Genomic DNA, 18,054 nt, shown 5'->3' with positions numbered 1-18,054 from the left:
CCATCACTTCTTATACTCCTTCTGAGCTCTATCTGCCATGACAAACCCCCACAAGCCATGGGAGCCAAAATAAACTCTTCCTCCCTTGAACCTCATCTTACGCAAACCTAGAGAAGTGAAAAAGCCTTTGTATTTCAAATTACAATGAAAGGACAGCTGGTAAAGCAAACCATTCTAAGCATCATTTCACGAATCTAGACAACAGAATAGCTTGCCCTGTGTAGAACAGGATTAAGTAAATGGCCCTATTGTCTTAGCTAGGGTTTCATTGCTGTGAACAGACACCATGACCACGACAACTCTTAAAAGGACAACATTTCATTGGGGCTGGCTTACAGGTTCAGAGATTCAGTCCATTATCAAAGAGAGCATGGTAGTGTCCAGGCACGATGCTGGAGGAGCTGAAAATTCTACCTCTTGTTCTGAAGGCAGCTAATACTTGCTCCCACGTGGTTAGGAGGATGGTCTCATTGCCCACCCCCACAGTGACCTACTTCCTCCAACAAGGACACACCCACTCCAATAAGGCCACACCTTCTAATAGTGCCACATCCTAGGCCAAGCATATTCATTCAAAGCATCACACCTATCTATGCTTGATTGATCCAAACATCTCCTTTCCAACACACTGAGTTTAAAAAACTAGATCTTCAGTTTGATACAATGTGAAAAAGTTTGTAAACAAAAATTTAAGTGGTGGCACACATTTAATAATCCCAGCACTTTAGAGGTAAAGCCAGGAGAATGAGAAGCTCCAGGGCACCTTTAGCTACATAGTTTGGGGCCAGCCTGGGATACATGAGACCCTGTTTAAAAAAGAAAGAACTAGAACCGTAGCTCAGTGGCAGAACCCTCCTCCCTTAGCACATATTTAGAAGGCTCTAAGGTCAATCATCAGTACCACAAAAAAGAAAAAGGATAGGTATGACTCTGTGGGAGTCTCACTCTTCTCAACTCCTACACTGAAGGTAAAGACCTCTCACTAGATTCACAAAAGGAGGTAACCTCTGAGGTTCTCTTCTGAGACAGCAAATAAGGTGCATCTCAGTTCTACTTTACAAAGTTATGAGGGGTGTGTTATTGTTGTTTTTGAGACAGTCTCTCTATGCAACCCTGCCTGCCTGGAGCTCGACGTAGACTAGGCTGGCCCCAAACTATAGAGATCCGCCTACATCCTGAGTGCTGGAATGAAAAGTGCTAACACAAATTTTTATCAAACAACTTGTATTTTCACGTGCTCATATTTACACTTTCTCTTTCTGATTTAAAATTTGATATTTGAAAACAAACGCATTTAGAGCTGGAAAGATGGCTCAGTGGTTAAGAGCCCTGGATGTTGTTCCTCAAAAAAACCCAGGCTCCATTCCCCACATCCACATGATAACTAGAAACCATTCCTAACTCCAGGGAATTCTTGGATCTCAGGTAATGTTAGACACACATGTGGAATACAGACATATATGCAGGCAAAACACTCGCACATAAAATAAGTCACCTAAAAACTTTTAAAGGAAGAAAATCAATGCATCGCTAGGTACAGTGGCAGAGCCAGTTCTCTCCAACCTTCCTTCCTTACCTGTTACATCCGGTAGCTGGGATATCCCCCTCAACGCCAGGGCCCAGGCAAGCCTAACAGTGGCCTGCAGTCCAGGAAGCTTCCAAGGCTGAGAGTCCTGGAGGCGAGAGTGAATTGTCGAAACGTACTGTCTCTCTGTCAACAGTGGAAGGTGGTGAATCATATCTGAAAACACAAAATTACATCACTTCACCAAAAAAGAGCAGAAATAAATTCTCACATCCGTCACACATGGATATCTAAAAGTCATAAACACAGCATTTTCAAAAGGAATGATGACTAATTAACATCATTATTTGATATAACAAAATATCTGTATTGCTGTTAAAGTATTATATGCATAAAAACTAAAAACAACAACCCTAAATTTCAGTTAACAACTTCCAATAAGTTTCATAGACAGCAGAAATTAGAAAAAGAAGCACTCACTGTTTTTTCTATACAGGAATTCTAAAATATAAATAAATGCTCTCTAAAGATAAAATGAGTCACCTACTTCTCATACACAAAAACTATGTCAAAGAGAAGTAAAGAATCTGTGTTTCACAAGTTTTACAAATGTGAGTAAGGAACAAAGCAGGCAGCTGCAGCAAAGGCAGGCACGTGCACGCGTGACCACATTGCTTTCTACCGTGTAACACCGTCATTTCAGGAAACCACCTGCACAGGAACAAAGCTGAGCACAGGGGGCGCACGCCTTAAGCCCAGCACTGGGGGAGCAGAGGTGGGCAGATCCCTGAAGTTCGAGGCCAGCCTGATCAACACAGTAAGTTCTAGGACAGCTAGGGCTAAACAGAGAACCTCTCACTCAAACACAAAACAAAACAAAACAAAACAAAACAAAACAAAACAAAACAAAACAAAAAACAAAGACAGAGTTTGCTGTCGTTGCTATTAGAAAGCAAACTTAGGGCCTCAGGTATGGTAAGCAATTCCTCCATTACAGAGTTTGGCCTCAGTCTTAAATTGCATTGCACATTTAAAATGTTTCAAACTTGCCTGGATTGCACAGACAGAAACAAAGAAGAAAAGTTGTATTTTGGAAATTAAAATATTGTCCTTCTTGAATGTTCCCTCACAACTTAAAATTTTATTTTTGAAAATAAATGTATTGGTGGTTGTGTTAGCACATGCTGGGTATGTTAGCATATGCCTGTAATCCCAGCACCCAGAAGACTAGAACAGAAAGATCAAGAGTTTGAGGCCAGACCAGCAAAATGGCTCAGTGGGTAGCAGCGCTTGCTGCCAGCCCTGGCAACCTAAGCTTACCTCCTCAAGTCACATAGTTGAAGGAAACAACTGATCCTGAAAGTTGTCTTCTGGCACATGCGCACACAGACACATAAATGTAACTAAAAAATTAGTTTGAGGCTAACCTAGACCATACATGAGACTCTTAAGAATAAAAAAAGCATTAAAAAATATAAATGCTGGAGCTAGAGAGATGGCTCAGTTGTTAAGAGCATTGGCTGCTCTTCCAGAGGTGATGACTTCAATTCCCAGAAACTACATGGTAACTAACTCACAACCATCTGTAATGGGATCCAATACCTTCTTCTGGTGTGTCAGTGACAGTGTACTCATTCATTAAAATAATCATATATATATATACATATATATGTGTATATATGATATATATGTATATGTATATGTGTATATATATATACACACACACATATATGTGTGTTTAAGTATACATACATATATACATAAACAAACAAACAAACAAACATGTAGGGGTTGGAGAGATGGTTCAGCAGTTAAGAGCACTAGCTGCTCTTCCAGAAGACCAGGGTTCAATTCCCAGCATTTACATGGCAGCTCTCATCTATCTATAAAATCAGTTCCAGGGGGTCTGACACCCTCACACAGACATACACACAGGCAAAACACAAATGTGCATAAAATAAAAATAAATATTTTTTTTAAAAAAGATAAAATGTAAAATTCAATACCATCTCGTTCCTCTGTGCTTTGGTCTATAAAGCTGGTATCAAAACAGTACAGAAGAGCCATAAGGAGGCACAGATTCACTGCATCTAGGGAGCCATTGGCCTCAACTGTCACTCTTTCCAAATGTCCAATAAGTAGGAGGGTGTCATCTTTGGGTAATGGTGACTGGCAAGCCCAGGCAAAAAGACTTTCAGCCAGAGACTGCCTGCACTCCTTGATGAGATCAGAAACCTACAAGTAACAATATGATTGTGACATAAGTTATAGCAAGGTCTGGCATTACAAAACAGTGTCTTCCATAAAGGCTAACAAAATTAACTGATATGAATCCACACATGCTCGTAAAGTTGCTGGGATTCTGAATAAATTCTAGAGGTTTAGTCCTTGAGAAACCACGCTGACCAATTGCTTGAAAAACTCATTTCAGAAAAAACTAGACAAGGCATAAACAGAGGCACAGCAACTGGAACAAATGCAGGCACAATCCATGAGCAGAGCAGTCTACACATTTGAAATGCAGTATTGCCACAGGGGTGATTGCTCATACTCTTAATCCCAGAAGCAGTGGATCTCTGAGTTGGAGGCTAGCCTAGTCTACATAGCAAGTTCTGGATCAATCGACTACTACATAGTAAGACCCTGCCTCAAAAATAAATAAATAAATAAAAATAAAAAACCAACCAAAAAGAAAAAAGAAAAAAGAAAAGGAAACCAGTAGCAATGATGATAAAACAGTATTTTCATCTGCCTAAGTGAAATGAATATTCTGTAAGCTCTTCTGTTCCACATCTGTCAAAGACACCCATGAGGTCATCTTATAGAACCCTTGCCTCTTTGCGGTGTTTCTCACTGCCCAAACCTCTCTCTCTCTGTAGTTTCTCAAACTCATTATTCACATCAATCTGTGACAGCAAAGTAAGGACTTTGTAAGTCAATCCTTGCTCCATCAGCTCATCTGTAAAGCGTGTTGTCATGGAAACCAGCTCTGGACTGCAAGGAAAAGAAACAAACAAAGCTATAACGAATAAAGATACTGTTTTGACAACAGTCTATTATTACAAACAACCAGGATGAATTATAGTCTTGTTCTTTTTACCCTTTCTAAATCACTGGAGTTAAATAAATCTCTGTGATTTTTCACTTGCAAATAAGTCAGGTTTAAACTAAGGTATTACTCTGGAAAGAGTAGTCCAGTATATTATTGACCTGAGCTTACAGTTTACTGAAAGGGTACACACTAAGGAAAAACTGTTATTTCCAAAACTCAAATTCAAGTAATTTCACATTAACCCTGTAAGTCCCCAAAGGCAAACAGACCTGAGTTCTAATGTCCATGTCTTTCCTCGTCTAGACTGTATCAGGGTTCTGAGAGAATTTGCAATGCACCGCTTTCCATCCCAGTATAAAAGGACAGCTACCAATCCCCTGGTGAGGCCAGGGAAATGTGGCTGCTGATGCTCTCCTAGAAAAGGAATTGATTATTTAGTAATAAAGCTCAAATGTGTTTGAAACGTATGCCAAAATGTATTCAAATAAGCAGGTCTTAATGTTAAGGGGACCCTTAGGGTTTCTACTCCCTGCATCATTCCTGGCATAGCAGATTCAAAGGCCCATCAACCATATGCCAGGGTACCAATAACAAGAAGCAGCACAGTTAAAGAGGTGGTGGCACACACCTTTAATCCCAGCACTCAGGAGGCAGTGGCAGGTGGAACTGAGTTCAAAGCCAGCTTGGTCTACAGAGTGAATTCCAGGGCAGGACAGGGCAGGGCTACACAGAGAAACCCTGTCTCAAACAAACAAACAAACAAACAAACAAAAGAACAAGAAATTCATCACTTTCCCAACTCAATTTCACTTCTTCTCTAATTTCCTATGTTGGGCCCACTCTCTCACCACTCATGTGAACCCTTGCAAATGTCTGCAAGTTTCCTCCTTTCAGGATCTACTCTGCACTGCCTCCTGTCAAAACCACTCCCATGTCTTTCTTAAATCACCAGGCTGTGTTCCTTTATAGCAGCCTTCCCATAGTATCTAGAGCATGGTAAATACAGAGGACATGTTGTTAAATCAAAGTTCTGGGCTGAGAACAGCTCAGTGATACAGTGCTTGCCTAGCAAGCACAAGGCCCTAGTTCTATCTCCAGCTCTGCCAGAATAAAAAAGAAAATCTTAATTAAATTTAAATCTCAGGTATGTCCAGTTAGCATCCCCTCACATAAGAGAAAACTACCTTCCTTATCTTCAATAACTAATTTTCTTTGGTCAAAAAGGATTTTAGTAGTTACATGGTATATTTAAAGAAACTCAACAACCATTCAACTAAGATGTATGTATCTTCTTCACATGGCTCCTTTGTGATCATTAGTGAATTGCTTCTTTTATGGAAATACTGATCTCTATGTAGCAGCCACAAATTGACTCCTAGGTCATCTAGGATTGTACATGCTTGCTTCAGTCCCCCAGTAATACTGCTGGGTGAGTCCCTCCATCTCCTTCTTCACCATGCCCAGTCACAGCACTCTTTTCTTTTAAGCATGCATTTACTCAGACCTGAAGAGCATGCTCCTCAGCATCTAAGCATGATTCAGGACTACATCAAATGTCCTCACCTCAGAAGGGCCTTGACTAAGCCCACTAATCAGAACTACTTTAATCAGCCCTGATGTCTCTCTGCCCTGATATGCAGTCTATTTTCTTCCTGGTTTTAATTATTATTAAAATTATCTTATATTTTACCTAGTCATTCATCACCAAATAACCCACTCCAAAAGACACTCAAAAAAAAAAAAAAAAAACCAGTAAACCTTGCCTTCCTGCCCACTGCATGACAGCACTTGCCTTGAGCCATGCATTCTAGGGATGCAACTTCATCTCTGTTGGTAAATTACTACATCAAGGCCCACCTTAGGGCAATTCATCAACAACATTAAGCTTGCCCTTTAATACAAGAAAAATTAAATATTTTGAATTGTTCTGTCAAGTAAATGACATCTTTAAAAACAATCTGTTAAGGGGTTAGACAGATGGCTCAGTAGTTAAGAGCACTTCCCAGCACCCACAAAGTGGCTCATATTCACCTGTAAGTCCAGTTCCAGAGTATTCAATACCCTCTTCTGACCTCCCATAACTACTAAATGAGTATAGTGCATATACATATACTCAGGCATACACATATGCATAAAATAAACATTTTAAACCCATTTATTACCCAAACAATAAAAAGTCCAAGTTAGGGGGCTGGAGAGATGGCTCAGTGGTTAAGAGCACTAACTGTTCTTCCAGAGGTCCTGAGTTCAAATCCCAGCTCACAACCATCTCTAATGGGATCCAGTGCCCTCTTCTGGTGTGTCTGAGGACAGCAATGCGAACTCAGGTATGCGAAATAAATAAATCTTTAAAAGAAAACCAAAGTCCAAGATAGGGGTTCTAGCTTCATGATTCTGACTACATATCACACTTCCAGCTAAATGTCAACTTACCAGCAAGGAGAAGCTCAACAGCTGACAATTCCCCAATATCAAAAAGGTCACTGATGATAAATGCTTCTTTAATGAGCTGCTCAGGAAGAAGTCTGGTTCCTTGTTGCCCCTGGATCGCAACACCCTCTGAACTGGCTTTCTGAATTTTCTCATGCTGTTGAACATTTTTGGGCTAGAATGATAAAATTATAATTAAGTAATGAAAATAGTGCTCCTAGCAGAAGTCAGTTCATGACAACGCAGCCTCGTTTGCCAAGGCAGCACATGCCTTTAATCCTATATTTGGAGGCCAGGCAAGTAGAGTCATGGCCAGCATGCATGCGAACAAAAACAATGAAGCCTGGTAGCATGACAAACTGAAGTGTTTCTTATCTAGTTATCCAGAACTAGGGGATATGAGGCAACACGTGGCACCACCTTCATCTTTCCCAGTACTACCTTCTCAAAACTATCTGCTAAGCTCCATAAAAACCAGGAAAAATACAAATACTATTCTGATTTCCACATATCTAAGTGAATGTTCTAGTTACATACAATAATTCAAATGGACATATGAACTATATTAAGTAACAAGCAATAGTATTACTTTGTAGAGTGAATCATAAATTAGTAACATGATTTTATATCCTACAAAACTCTTTTTATATGTGTGGTGGTAGGGATGTAACCCACAAATGGACACACACTAGGCAAGTGTTCTAGTACTAAGCCACCTCATTAGGCCCCTTAAAACCTCCTTGATTCAACTATTTAACACAGAGAAGTCTCTCGTAGATAACTGTCTTAGTCAGGGTTTTTATTCCTGCACAAACATCATGACCAAGAAGCAAGTTGGGGAGGAAAGGGTTTATTCAGCTTACACTTCCATAATGCTGTTCATCACCAAGGAAGTCAGGACTGGAACTCAAGCAGGTTAGGAAGCAGGAGCTGATGCGGAAGCCACGGAGTGATGTTACTCACAGGCTTGCTTCCCCAGCTTGCTCAGCCTGCTCTCTTATAGAACCCAAAACTACCAGCTCAGGGATGGCACCACCCACAATGGGCCCCTCCCCTTTGATCACTAATTGAGAAAATGCCCCACAGCTGGATCTCATGGAGGCATTTCCCCAACTGAAGCTCCTTTCTCTGTGATAACTCCAGCCTGTGTCAAAGTTAACACAAAACCAGCCAGTACAATAACAAACTGTTAAAGTTCAGATCCTGAAGAATTCCCTGGATCATTTAGTCCAACTCCTCTATAATACAGAAGTGGTACTAAAGTGCACTAGGTAACTTGTCTGAGATCATACAACCTTCTCGGGGAGAGCTAAGACAGGAGTTTCAGCTCAGCTGGTTCCCAGTTCCAAGCCAGAGTTCCTTCTACTAAAAAAAAAAAAAAAAAAAAAAAAAAAAATCACAAGAAAGAACAGATCCACATCTTGGCTACTCAGGATCATAGGTTCAAGACCAGCCTGAGCAAGTTGGAAAGACTGTTTCAAAAATTAAAAGACTTTAAAAAAAAAAAAAAAAGTAGAGCTCAATGGTAGAGCACTTGCATAGTACATACAATAATATGTACAAGGTCATAAGATTTCATCTCTAGAAACACACACACACAGAGCAAAATGCCAAAGAGGTGAGGTGACTCACTGTAATAAGTCACTTTCCGACAAGACCAGAATACAATAGCTAGAACCCACACAATGAAAGAACACAGAATCAACTACCAAAATCTGTCCTCTGACTTCCCTCACACTGTACATGTCACACACAATAAAGGTTTAAAAACAAAACAACTGTGAGATGGAAATGACTGCTCATAGTATAATCCCAGCCAGAGGCTGAGGCAGGAGGATAAAGCCAACCAGAGCTACTTGAGTTCCAGGCCAGCCTTAGATACAGAGAGATGAGTGAGATAATACCTTAATTGCAAAGAAACAAAACAAGCCGAAAAAACAGAAAATTGCCCAAGAGCAAAGGAGTCCTCACACTCAAATCCTCCACTGTAGTCCCTTCTACTGAGAAGGTTTCAAGGTACAGTGATGAATAATTAGTTTGGCTAACAGTTCCCACTGCACTACAGAGACTTCAAATGCATAAGTGTGTCTGAAAATAAGTAACCAGCGAAGGCTATGTGTACTGTCAATCATAGGCCAGAAATTATAAGGCAAGTAGCATTTGTGGGATAAACTGCATTTCCTAAATCATATCCAGATACCACATTTACCACTTAGCTGAAGATAAATTCAACAGTAAGTTCTATAAAAATAAAAAGACAATAAATTGTTTGGGGGAGGAGGATTTTTTTTAAAAACTTGAATTACTAGTGTAACTCAAGCTACGTGTTTACAGAGAGTTCACTTGTCCTTTCTTCTTTAAAAAGACAAACAAGACAGTGTGAAGTTGGCAAGTAAGTCTCCTACCACCTTGCCTGAGAGCCCAAGTTGGAGCCCAGGCTTCCACACAACTGACTCCTGCAGGTCCTCATCTTACCTCCACATGTGCACCAGGGAATGCTCATGCCCCACGGAGTTAATTAACAAGCAAATAAATAAATAGATCTAAAAAGATCACCACTCTCCAGATTTATTAAACAACAACAACAAACAAGAAACAAAGAAGAATACTTCCTACTGGGTTTTTGAACAGTGAAATGAAGTCGGGTTTGTGTTTCTTCAAAATCATGTCAAGAAGGTGGACAGCTTCAGGCTGTCTTCTCCAAAGAGCACTTCCAACTGTCTGCCAAATGTCTTTGTAGGGTCCCCACAGGCTGGCAGCTTGAAAGAAAATGAAGATCAGTGTGAGATACATGTCATCCACATATTAGCCACACTCGCATTTACCAAAGGAAGCGCTAATGTCTACTTCTAATATAAAAACTTACAAACACAGGGCAAAAACATAACAGCATAATTAATTAGAAATCTTTGGCAACAATATAAACTTGCTTTCTAACAACATAAAAATCAAACAAACCCAAACTAAAGTGTACGGTCAGCTGAACCTGGTTGACCACTTCATAGCCTCGGTGAGCTTCAGAGAGAAATCCCTTTCTCCTTTAGTTTCCCTTTGTATAAAGCAGGAGGGCAGAGCATGGTGGCACACCTCTTTAATCCCAGCACTTGAGGTTCACTGGCAGGCTGAGCTCTATAAACCCAAGGGCAGCCTAGTCTACATAGCTAGGTCCAGGCCAGCAAAGACTGACTACTGAGCCTTGACTCAAAACAAAAAGAAAAAGATAACCTAGTGGACTGAAGAGCTGGCTCGGGGATTTAGTGATGCTCTTGTGGAGGAGTTCGGTTCCTAGTACCTACAGAGAGGCTCACAACCATCCAACCCCTCTTCTGACCTCCAAGGGTTCCTGCATGCATGTGGTACACAGTCAGTACATGTGTGTGAGCAATGCATGCATGCACACACACGTACACATACGCGCACACACACATACACAAAATTAAACTAAAATTTAAAAGGCAAACTAGTCAAAAGCATTACCCACTCCTAAGGCTTACAGTTCTTTCAGTTTGTTTTGTTTTGTTTTGTTTCTTCAGATAGTTTCTATAGCCCAGGCTAGTCTGAAACCCACCCCATGCTCCCAGGTGCTAGGATTACAGGCCTATGCACCCACACTCAGCAGTTTACAAGTTGTACAAGTTTTTACAAGTAAGTAAAACATATAGCATCAAACCTCCGCATCACAGACACTCAACAAAGGTCCATCTCCTTCCCTCCCTAAGACCCCTGGGAAAAGCAGATTTTGTGAAAACATTCATTCTATCTAGGAAAGTGAAAGATATACTTTGTTTTAGCTGGGACACTGGCTATTTTAAGAAGCAAAAAACATTAAGGACTTTTGTGATCCTTACTAAGCTTTTGCTGTACAGCTTATTAGCATGGCCCAGATTTTCATGTATGGCTGTTATCTTACAAAATCTGGTCACTATGGGTTCCTCTGTTCTGCAAATACAAAACCCGAGATAGTTGAAACACTCAGGCAAAGTCACACCAGTGCTGTGGATACCAATCCCTTCCCTAACCAGTGGCTATGCCCACTGGTTATGTATACCTCTATACATAATACTTGGCAAGTTAATGTGTTTCAGAAGATGAATTAGGGATGTCAAAATTATCTAGCAAATAGCACAGTAAATGAGGGAGTTAAGATTGATCTAAGTAAGCCTGCTTGAAGTGAGACTAAACCACAGGCACTAAAACAAACAAGTCAGGTCCTGGAAGTGTTGACGGGCAGAGCACATGCTTAGCATGTGTGGAGCCTTGGATTCAAACCAATTCACACACATACACACAATTACATTTAAGAGACTAATAGAACGTATGAACAAGAGCGCCTAGGGCCACAAGCATATCTTGGCAGTAGAAGGCATGATTATGGAGGAAAAGGCCCTTGGCTCATCTTCAGGACCAGGAAGCACTGCCCGGTCTGAGTGAGGATTAGCGAGAAGGGAGTCAGCACACCTCAATCATTCAACGCCCTGCTGTGCTTCTCCTACTTCAATCCCATATTTGCCAATCTCTGGTTAAGAAGTCCAGCTCCTTGTCAGCCAGATGTGGTGGCTGACAGATACGTGTAATAAAGGCCCAACTACTTGGTCAGCTGAAGCAAGAGATCTCTAGTCCCTGAGTGAGATATGCCTGGACAATACAGCAATATTCCATCTCAAAACTAACTGTACCTCGTCCCATGAATTTCTACAGTGAAGATCCTGCTGACAAAGTGGCTTGAGTACCCATGCGCACATACTGCTGTTACCATCAATATATTAGCATGCTGGTCTAGCTACCTGTCTTCTTGAATTTGAATAAAGAAGTCAATTAACAGATACACTAACAAAAGCCAATTCTGAGCCTGCCAAAATGAGGTCCTGTCTCTTGATTCTGGTAACTTCCCTCAGGATTGTTTTCTTGGCCCTCTCTCTGTGAAGGTAAAGGACAGCATAGGTTTGAACTTTGGATTGCAGCAAAGACTAAAAAGTTTGACAAGCAACATGAGGTTCAAAAAGTTTCAGACTCTAGATCAGGGCTGCTCAACCAGGAACTCCACGAAAGCAAGCAAGCATGCACACGCGCACACACAATATCTAGCTATGAGTGATATTCAACCTGTAGTCTGTGACCCAAAAACAGAACAAACAAAGCCAAACCCAGACAGACAGCTACCAGGGTGAGCAATGGTATTGTGGTAAATGTGCGCAGAACAGGAACGCTGGGAATAAGCAGGTAAGGCGGTGACGAAAGCTAAACTAAGGTGAGGACAGTAGACTAGTGAGAAAAGGCTTAGAGGTGTAGAGAGAAATTACAACTGGCAACTGAGTGGGCACAGGACAAAGGGAGCCTCAAAACTGGAGCTCACTGTAGAACTCAAAGCCCTGGATCAATCCCTGATGTGGGGCAAACTGGAAACTGCCTTATCACAGAGATTTCAGAACCTTATAAAGAGGTAAAACACAGCTAGGCAGTGCTGGCGCATGCCTTTGATCCCAACATGTGGGAGGCAGAGGCAGACAGATTTCTGAGTTCGAGGCCAGCCTGGTCTACAGAGTGAGTTCCAGAACAACCAGAGCTACACAGAGAAACCCTGTCTCGAAAAACCAAAGGGGGGGGGGGGGGGAAGAAAGCTATACCACAAACAAACCAGAATACAAACATATCTGTAATCCCAATCCTCAGAAGGCTGAGGCAGGAGGATCAAAAATTTGAGGACAAAGTAGGCAGACCTAGTCCCTCTCTCTCCTTCCCCTCCCCCTCAGTTACTTACACACACAAACATACACACACACACACACACACACACACACACACACACACACACGTGTTAACTCTCTACCCTTAAGATAGTCTGTATAGACTAGGGGACAGAAGAGACAGACCAGAAGTAAAAAGTACGTAAAACTCCTCCAAAGGAGCTGAGTCCAGCGCCAGCATCCATCCAGACAGTTCATACAACAGTCTGTAATTCCAGCTCCAGGGAATGCCAAGCTCTCTCAGGTTGCCATAGGCACCTGCACTCCTAAAGATTTCTGAAAAACTAATAACTGTCTTTGTATTACACATGATTGGAATATAAACTCAGTAAACTACATAGACAAATTCCATTTTTTCCTCTTAATGAGACAGCCAATAAGAAATCAAAAATATATGCACACAAATCACATGCACTCACCTACACAGTCCATGAACATCAACACATCAACAAGTTTACGTACACAAGAGCCATCTACAGTTGCCCAACTTCAGTAAATATTCCTCTACTAGTAACAAATGAAAGGCTAATATTTTTTTTCAAAGCCTCTAGTATGTATTTTAACTCACCTTGAGAAGCACATTCATTTCCTTTAATGTTTTAGGATACTCCCTGCATATCACATCTAACCATTCATCATGGATGAGTTCAGTTTAATAAGGAAACAAACCCAATTGCCTACGTGGTCTGAAGGAAAGGTAATCAGGTCAGGTCAAGAGGGTACAACTAAGGGTATGTGACCTAGGCAGAGGTCAGGGCAGAGAAGGGTTTAGTCTGAAGGTAATCAAGTCAAGAGGGTACAACTAAGGGTATGTGACCTAGGCAGAGGTCAGGGCAGAGAAGGGTTTAGTCTGACCCAATAGCTAAAACAGGGAAGGCTTGCTTTTCAAAAATTTTAGTAGTGCATTTATTTAACTATGGGGGGGGGGGCACAGCAGTGCAAGGGGCAAGCCATGATGTGATGTCATAAAGTTGTGCTTAAAAGCATTAACTGTTTAATTTTGGAGAATTGTTTAACCACTAGAGGTCTTTGCTTCCAAATTAAATCTGAGATATTTAATTGCACTACTGCAAATATTATACACACACACACACACACACACACGCATACATATGGGGTATAAAGGGATTAAATGAGATAAAGCAAGCCTAACACTTGTTCTGGTGATGGGACATAGTACTAATTAAATCACCACCACCTCTCATTTTTCTAGCCTTGGTGACTGCCATCCTAATTCTACTTTTTTTTTCTTTAGTTTAGCTACACTAAGTTAAATATCATTGTTGTGTGTAGAGTCTTGTGTCTGTTGAGTATCTCACTCAATGTCCTCAAAGATCATACATGTACATGTGACAGTACTGCCTTCTTTTTAAAACTGAGTAATATGGGCTGGTGAGATGGCTCACCGGGTAAGAGTACTGACTGCTCTCCCGAAGGTCCTGAGTTCAAATCCCAGCAACCACATGGTGGTTCACAACCACCCATAAAGAGATCTGACGCCCTCTTCTAGTGCAGATGAAGTCAGCTACAGTGTACTTATGTATATTAATAAATAAATCTTTAAAAAAAAAAAAAAAACTGAGTAATATTCCTTTGTGTGTTCATCATGTTTCGTTTATCCACTCACTCACTCATCATCCATTCATCTATGGATGCTTCAGTTCTTCCCAAAGGTGACAAAAAATAACTCTCTTGACTGACTCCTGGCTTTTTAAAATGCTTTCTTTTCTTGAGGCCAATCAAAGCTCTCCTGTACACACTATACTCCTGGGAGCTAGTGACAACTGTCAGTGGCTTGTGTTTAATGGTAACTCAGGATATTATATGCTATAAATGTATGTAACAGAACTATTACATGGAAGCCTGGCTTTTCAAAAAATCTAGTAGTGCATTTAATTTAACTACTTTGAGGGGGGACAAGCATGATGTAATGTCATAAAGTTGTGCTTAAAAGCATTAACTGGCTGGGCAGTGGTGGCGCATGCCTTTAATCCCAGCACTTGGGAGGCATAGGAAGGTGAATTTCTGAGTTTGAGGCCAGCCTGGTCTACAGAGTGAGTTCTAGGACAGTCAGGCCTTCACAGAGAAACCCTGGGGGGGGGGGGGGGGCGGGGAAGAAAAAAAAAGGCATTAACTGTTTAATTTTGGAGAAATTATGTAATCACTGGAAGTCTTTGCTTCCAAATTAAATCTGAGATATTTAATTGCATTACTCCAAATATATAAATGAAATACACACATACACCAGGTATAAAGGGATTCAACAATCAAGACTAACACTTGCTCCAGTGAGCAGACAATATGTTGTCAATACAACAGAAAACTTCATTTCTACAGAACAATTTACCATACCACTTCTGAGATGGTTTATGTACAAAACTCAGATTTAGGTAATTTTCAAAAAATACTGGTAAACTGGCAAGAACCAGTACCAAAAACAGTTTAAAAACAAAACAGTCCTGCTGAAAAAGATGGTCCGTAAACGTTTGCTATGTTGCCTCTTAATTGTACTCATGAATCGAGTGTCTAAAGCCGTGTTCAGGAGTGCCAGACCTCGTACGAAATGTTTGACATCTAAGTCCTCCCCACTAACGACCGGCACCGTGTTCCTGGAACCAGGACAAATCAAAACCCATCCACTTCTTCAAGCATCTCTGAGGGGTTCCAATTACCAAAGATGACCCCAGCCCCAGCTTTTTCACAGCGATGTCACCGTCCGCCGTGGCTGTGACAACGGTGCAGGGCGGCACGTGCTGAGCCCGTGGCACCGCCTCGCGGCTGGCAAGACCTCCTCACCCCCATGCCCCATGACCGGCCCACGGCCCCCTTCCAGACCAGCTTCCTTCCAGCCTCGCCTGGGTCCCACAGCCCGGGACTTGAGCCGTACCTCGGCGGTAGATGGCCTGCCTACACCTGAAGGATATTGGGGGGACGAAGCGGCTTCGGGGGCGCGCGCCTGGCTGCCCGGGACCCCGCCGCTCCGCCTCCCCTTCACACGCCCGTTTCGAGGGCCAAACTGTCGCCGCGCCGCGCGCCATTCAAACGGAGGCGGCGCGGGGCTGCAGGCCGGAGCGCGGCGAGAGCGGGCCCTGCGCACACGCTCGCGCCCGCACTGCCAACGGCCCGACTGCACCAGCGCTCCCCACTCGCCGGCCCCGCCCCCCGTGGGTCCCCGCGGGTCCCTCGCGGGCCCGCCGCGCTCACCCGAATTTACCGCCAACAGCGCCGCCATCTTGGAGGAGGACTGAGAGAGCGCTCCTGCCGCGGGGAGGACCCCGGGCCCGAGGGCCTGCCCGCGTCGACGCCTGAACACAAGGGCGTCCCCAGGGCCTCCGAGAACGCCATGCGAGGCTCGAGCGGGTGTGCACAAGGCTCCCCGCCCTGCTCTGGCCTAGGGCCATCGAGTCTAACTGCGACCATTACCGTTAAAACAAGCCGAGGGCAGCCGGTTCGGAGACTAGCTGTGCAATGCATCATGGGACCCGTAGTTTTATTTCGAGTGAGCCGTGCAGTTGACTAGTGTTCAAAAAAGGGAAATCAGTGAAACTGAAAAAGTTCTTGCTGGGCGTGGTGGCGCACGCCTTTAATCCCATCACTCGGGAGGCAGAGGCAGGCGGATTTCTAAGTTCAAGGCCAGCCTGGTCTACAAAGTGAGTTCCAGGACAACCAGGGCTATACAGGCTATATACCCTGTCTCAAAAAAAAAAAAAAAAAAAAAGAGAAAAAATTCTCATGACCTTCATTTCAAGTTAAATTTTATTTGAATAGCCATCCCCCTTACCTTAAGAGAGTAGAGTGAAGTGAGTAAGTGATTAAGGAATTTCTATTTAATAAGTATATTCTGTAGACATAATCACATTGTGCTTCGAAAATTACAGACAGGGCCTGGAGAGATGGTTCAGAGGTTAAGAGCACTGAGTGCTCTTCCAAAGGTCCTGAGTTCAAATCCCAGTAACCATGTGGTGGCTGACAACCATTTGTAATGAGATCTGACGCCCTCTTCTGGGATGTCTGAAGACAACTACAGTGTACTTACATATAATAAATAAATAAATCTTTGGAAAAAAAAAAGAAAATTACAGACAGCGACAAAATTTGAGTACTGCCTGCCTGACTTCAAAAGTGTCACCCATTTGCTTCCTCATCCCCAACATGTTGAGTCAAATTCGACATAAATTTCACAAACACCAAATGTTTTTTCTACCTAAGCAACCAAAACTACTAAACTTACTCGTTAAATTTAAAATTTGCTAGCCGGGCGTGGTGGCCCACGCCTTTAATCCCAGCACTTGGGAGGCAGAGGCAGGCAGATTTTCTGAGTTCTAGGCCAGCATGGTCTACAGAGTGAGTTCCAAGACAGCCAGGGCTATACAGAGAAACCCTGTCTCAAAAAAACAAAAAGAAGAAAGAAAGGAAAAACACGTTACAGAATAGAATGGAAGCGGGCTAGTGAGATAAGAACCTAAAAAGCCTACTAAGTAACTTCTACATACGTTAGAAGTACTAATTCTGTCTTAAGCTTTCATTAAGTCTACTGTAAAATATAATGATTTCTGTGAATGATTGATGTCAGTAGCGATCTGCTTGAAAGCTCTTCGCTTATATTTGGAAGCCTTCAATGGAGAGTTCTAAGCCAAGCACCTCTTTCACTAGCGACTGACCAGACTGCCCTTACAGCAGCCCTGCTATTCTGGAGAGTTTACAGACACCCTGGGGATATGCTCACATTTGCACAGCTGAAGACATGCTCCAGTCATGGTCACTCCACAGCCTGTACTAGCCTTTGAATGCACTGGAATTAGACTAGCCTAAGTGAACTCCCAGTGACCCTGTGACCATTTTCAAGCAGGCTATAGGAGGAGCACTCTTCCTGGTGTTCGATCATCAGAGGACTTGTGATTGGTACAGAATGTAATTCATTTGCATGAAGGATTGTGCTATGGTTGGTGCAAACAACCTTACCAAATACCCCTTCTGGTTATATAAGCAGGCTGTTTGGTTTTCTTTTCAAGTCAGCTGTGAGACACCCTTTTTGAACTGTCTCTGCTGTTACATCCTTAAAACCATTAAAAGGTTCTCTCAAAAAATAAAAATAAAAAAAAGGGTGGTGGTGGCTCATGCCTTTAATCCTAGCACTAGGCAGGCAGGTCTGTGTGAGTTTAAGGCTAGCCTGGTCTACAGAGTGAGTCCCAGGGCAGCCAGGGCTACATGGAGAAATCCTGTTTCAAAAATAAATGAAATGAAGTAAAATAAAATAATTATCTTTATAACAGAGCCCTGGATGTCCTGGACTAACTTGATAG

The 18,054-nt window shown here is 42.3% G+C and overlaps 1 protein-coding gene across 4 annotated transcripts in view; it reads right to left on the bottom strand.

Moving 5' to 3' along the window:
* Nup205 (nucleoporin 205) overlaps nucleotides 1–15,999 on the bottom strand; it is a 69,984-nt gene extending 53,985 nt beyond the window's left edge. Inside the window, exons 1-7 of one of the 4 annotated variants that reach the window (XR_001785168.2) lie at nucleotides 15,639–15,869; nucleotides 9,624–9,766; nucleotides 7,011–7,182; nucleotides 4,847–4,991; nucleotides 4,360–4,519; nucleotides 3,532–3,760; nucleotides 1,577–1,741 (exon numbers count right to left, since the gene is read on the bottom strand). Coding sequence is in view for 3 of the 4 variants with exons in the window: in XM_006506590.3 (XP_006506653.1) it covers nucleotides 1,577–1,741; nucleotides 3,532–3,760; nucleotides 4,360–4,519; nucleotides 4,847–4,991; nucleotides 7,011–7,182; nucleotides 9,624–9,766; nucleotides 15,639–15,789 (1,165 nt within the window). In the remaining variant the exon portion in view is untranslated. Of the gene's footprint in view, nucleotides 1–1,576; nucleotides 1,742–3,531; nucleotides 3,761–4,359; nucleotides 4,520–4,846; nucleotides 4,992–7,010; nucleotides 7,183–9,623; nucleotides 9,767–15,423; nucleotides 15,565–15,638; nucleotides 15,900–15,955 lie in introns of those variants that run through there. The other 3 variants (NM_027513.1, XM_006506590.3, XM_017321734.2) reach the window with 3 other exon arrangements.
* Nucleotides 16,000–18,054: the final 2,055 nt, after the last annotated feature.

Source organism: Mus musculus, chromosome 6, assembly GCF_000001635.26.
Source record: "Mus musculus strain C57BL/6J chromosome 6, GRCm38.p6 C57BL/6J".
Lineage (NCBI taxonomy): Eukaryota > Metazoa > Chordata > Mammalia > Rodentia > Muridae > Mus > Mus musculus.
The sequence above is the reverse complement of the archived record's forward strand: the minus strand, read 5'-3'. Positions and strand labels throughout refer to the sequence as shown.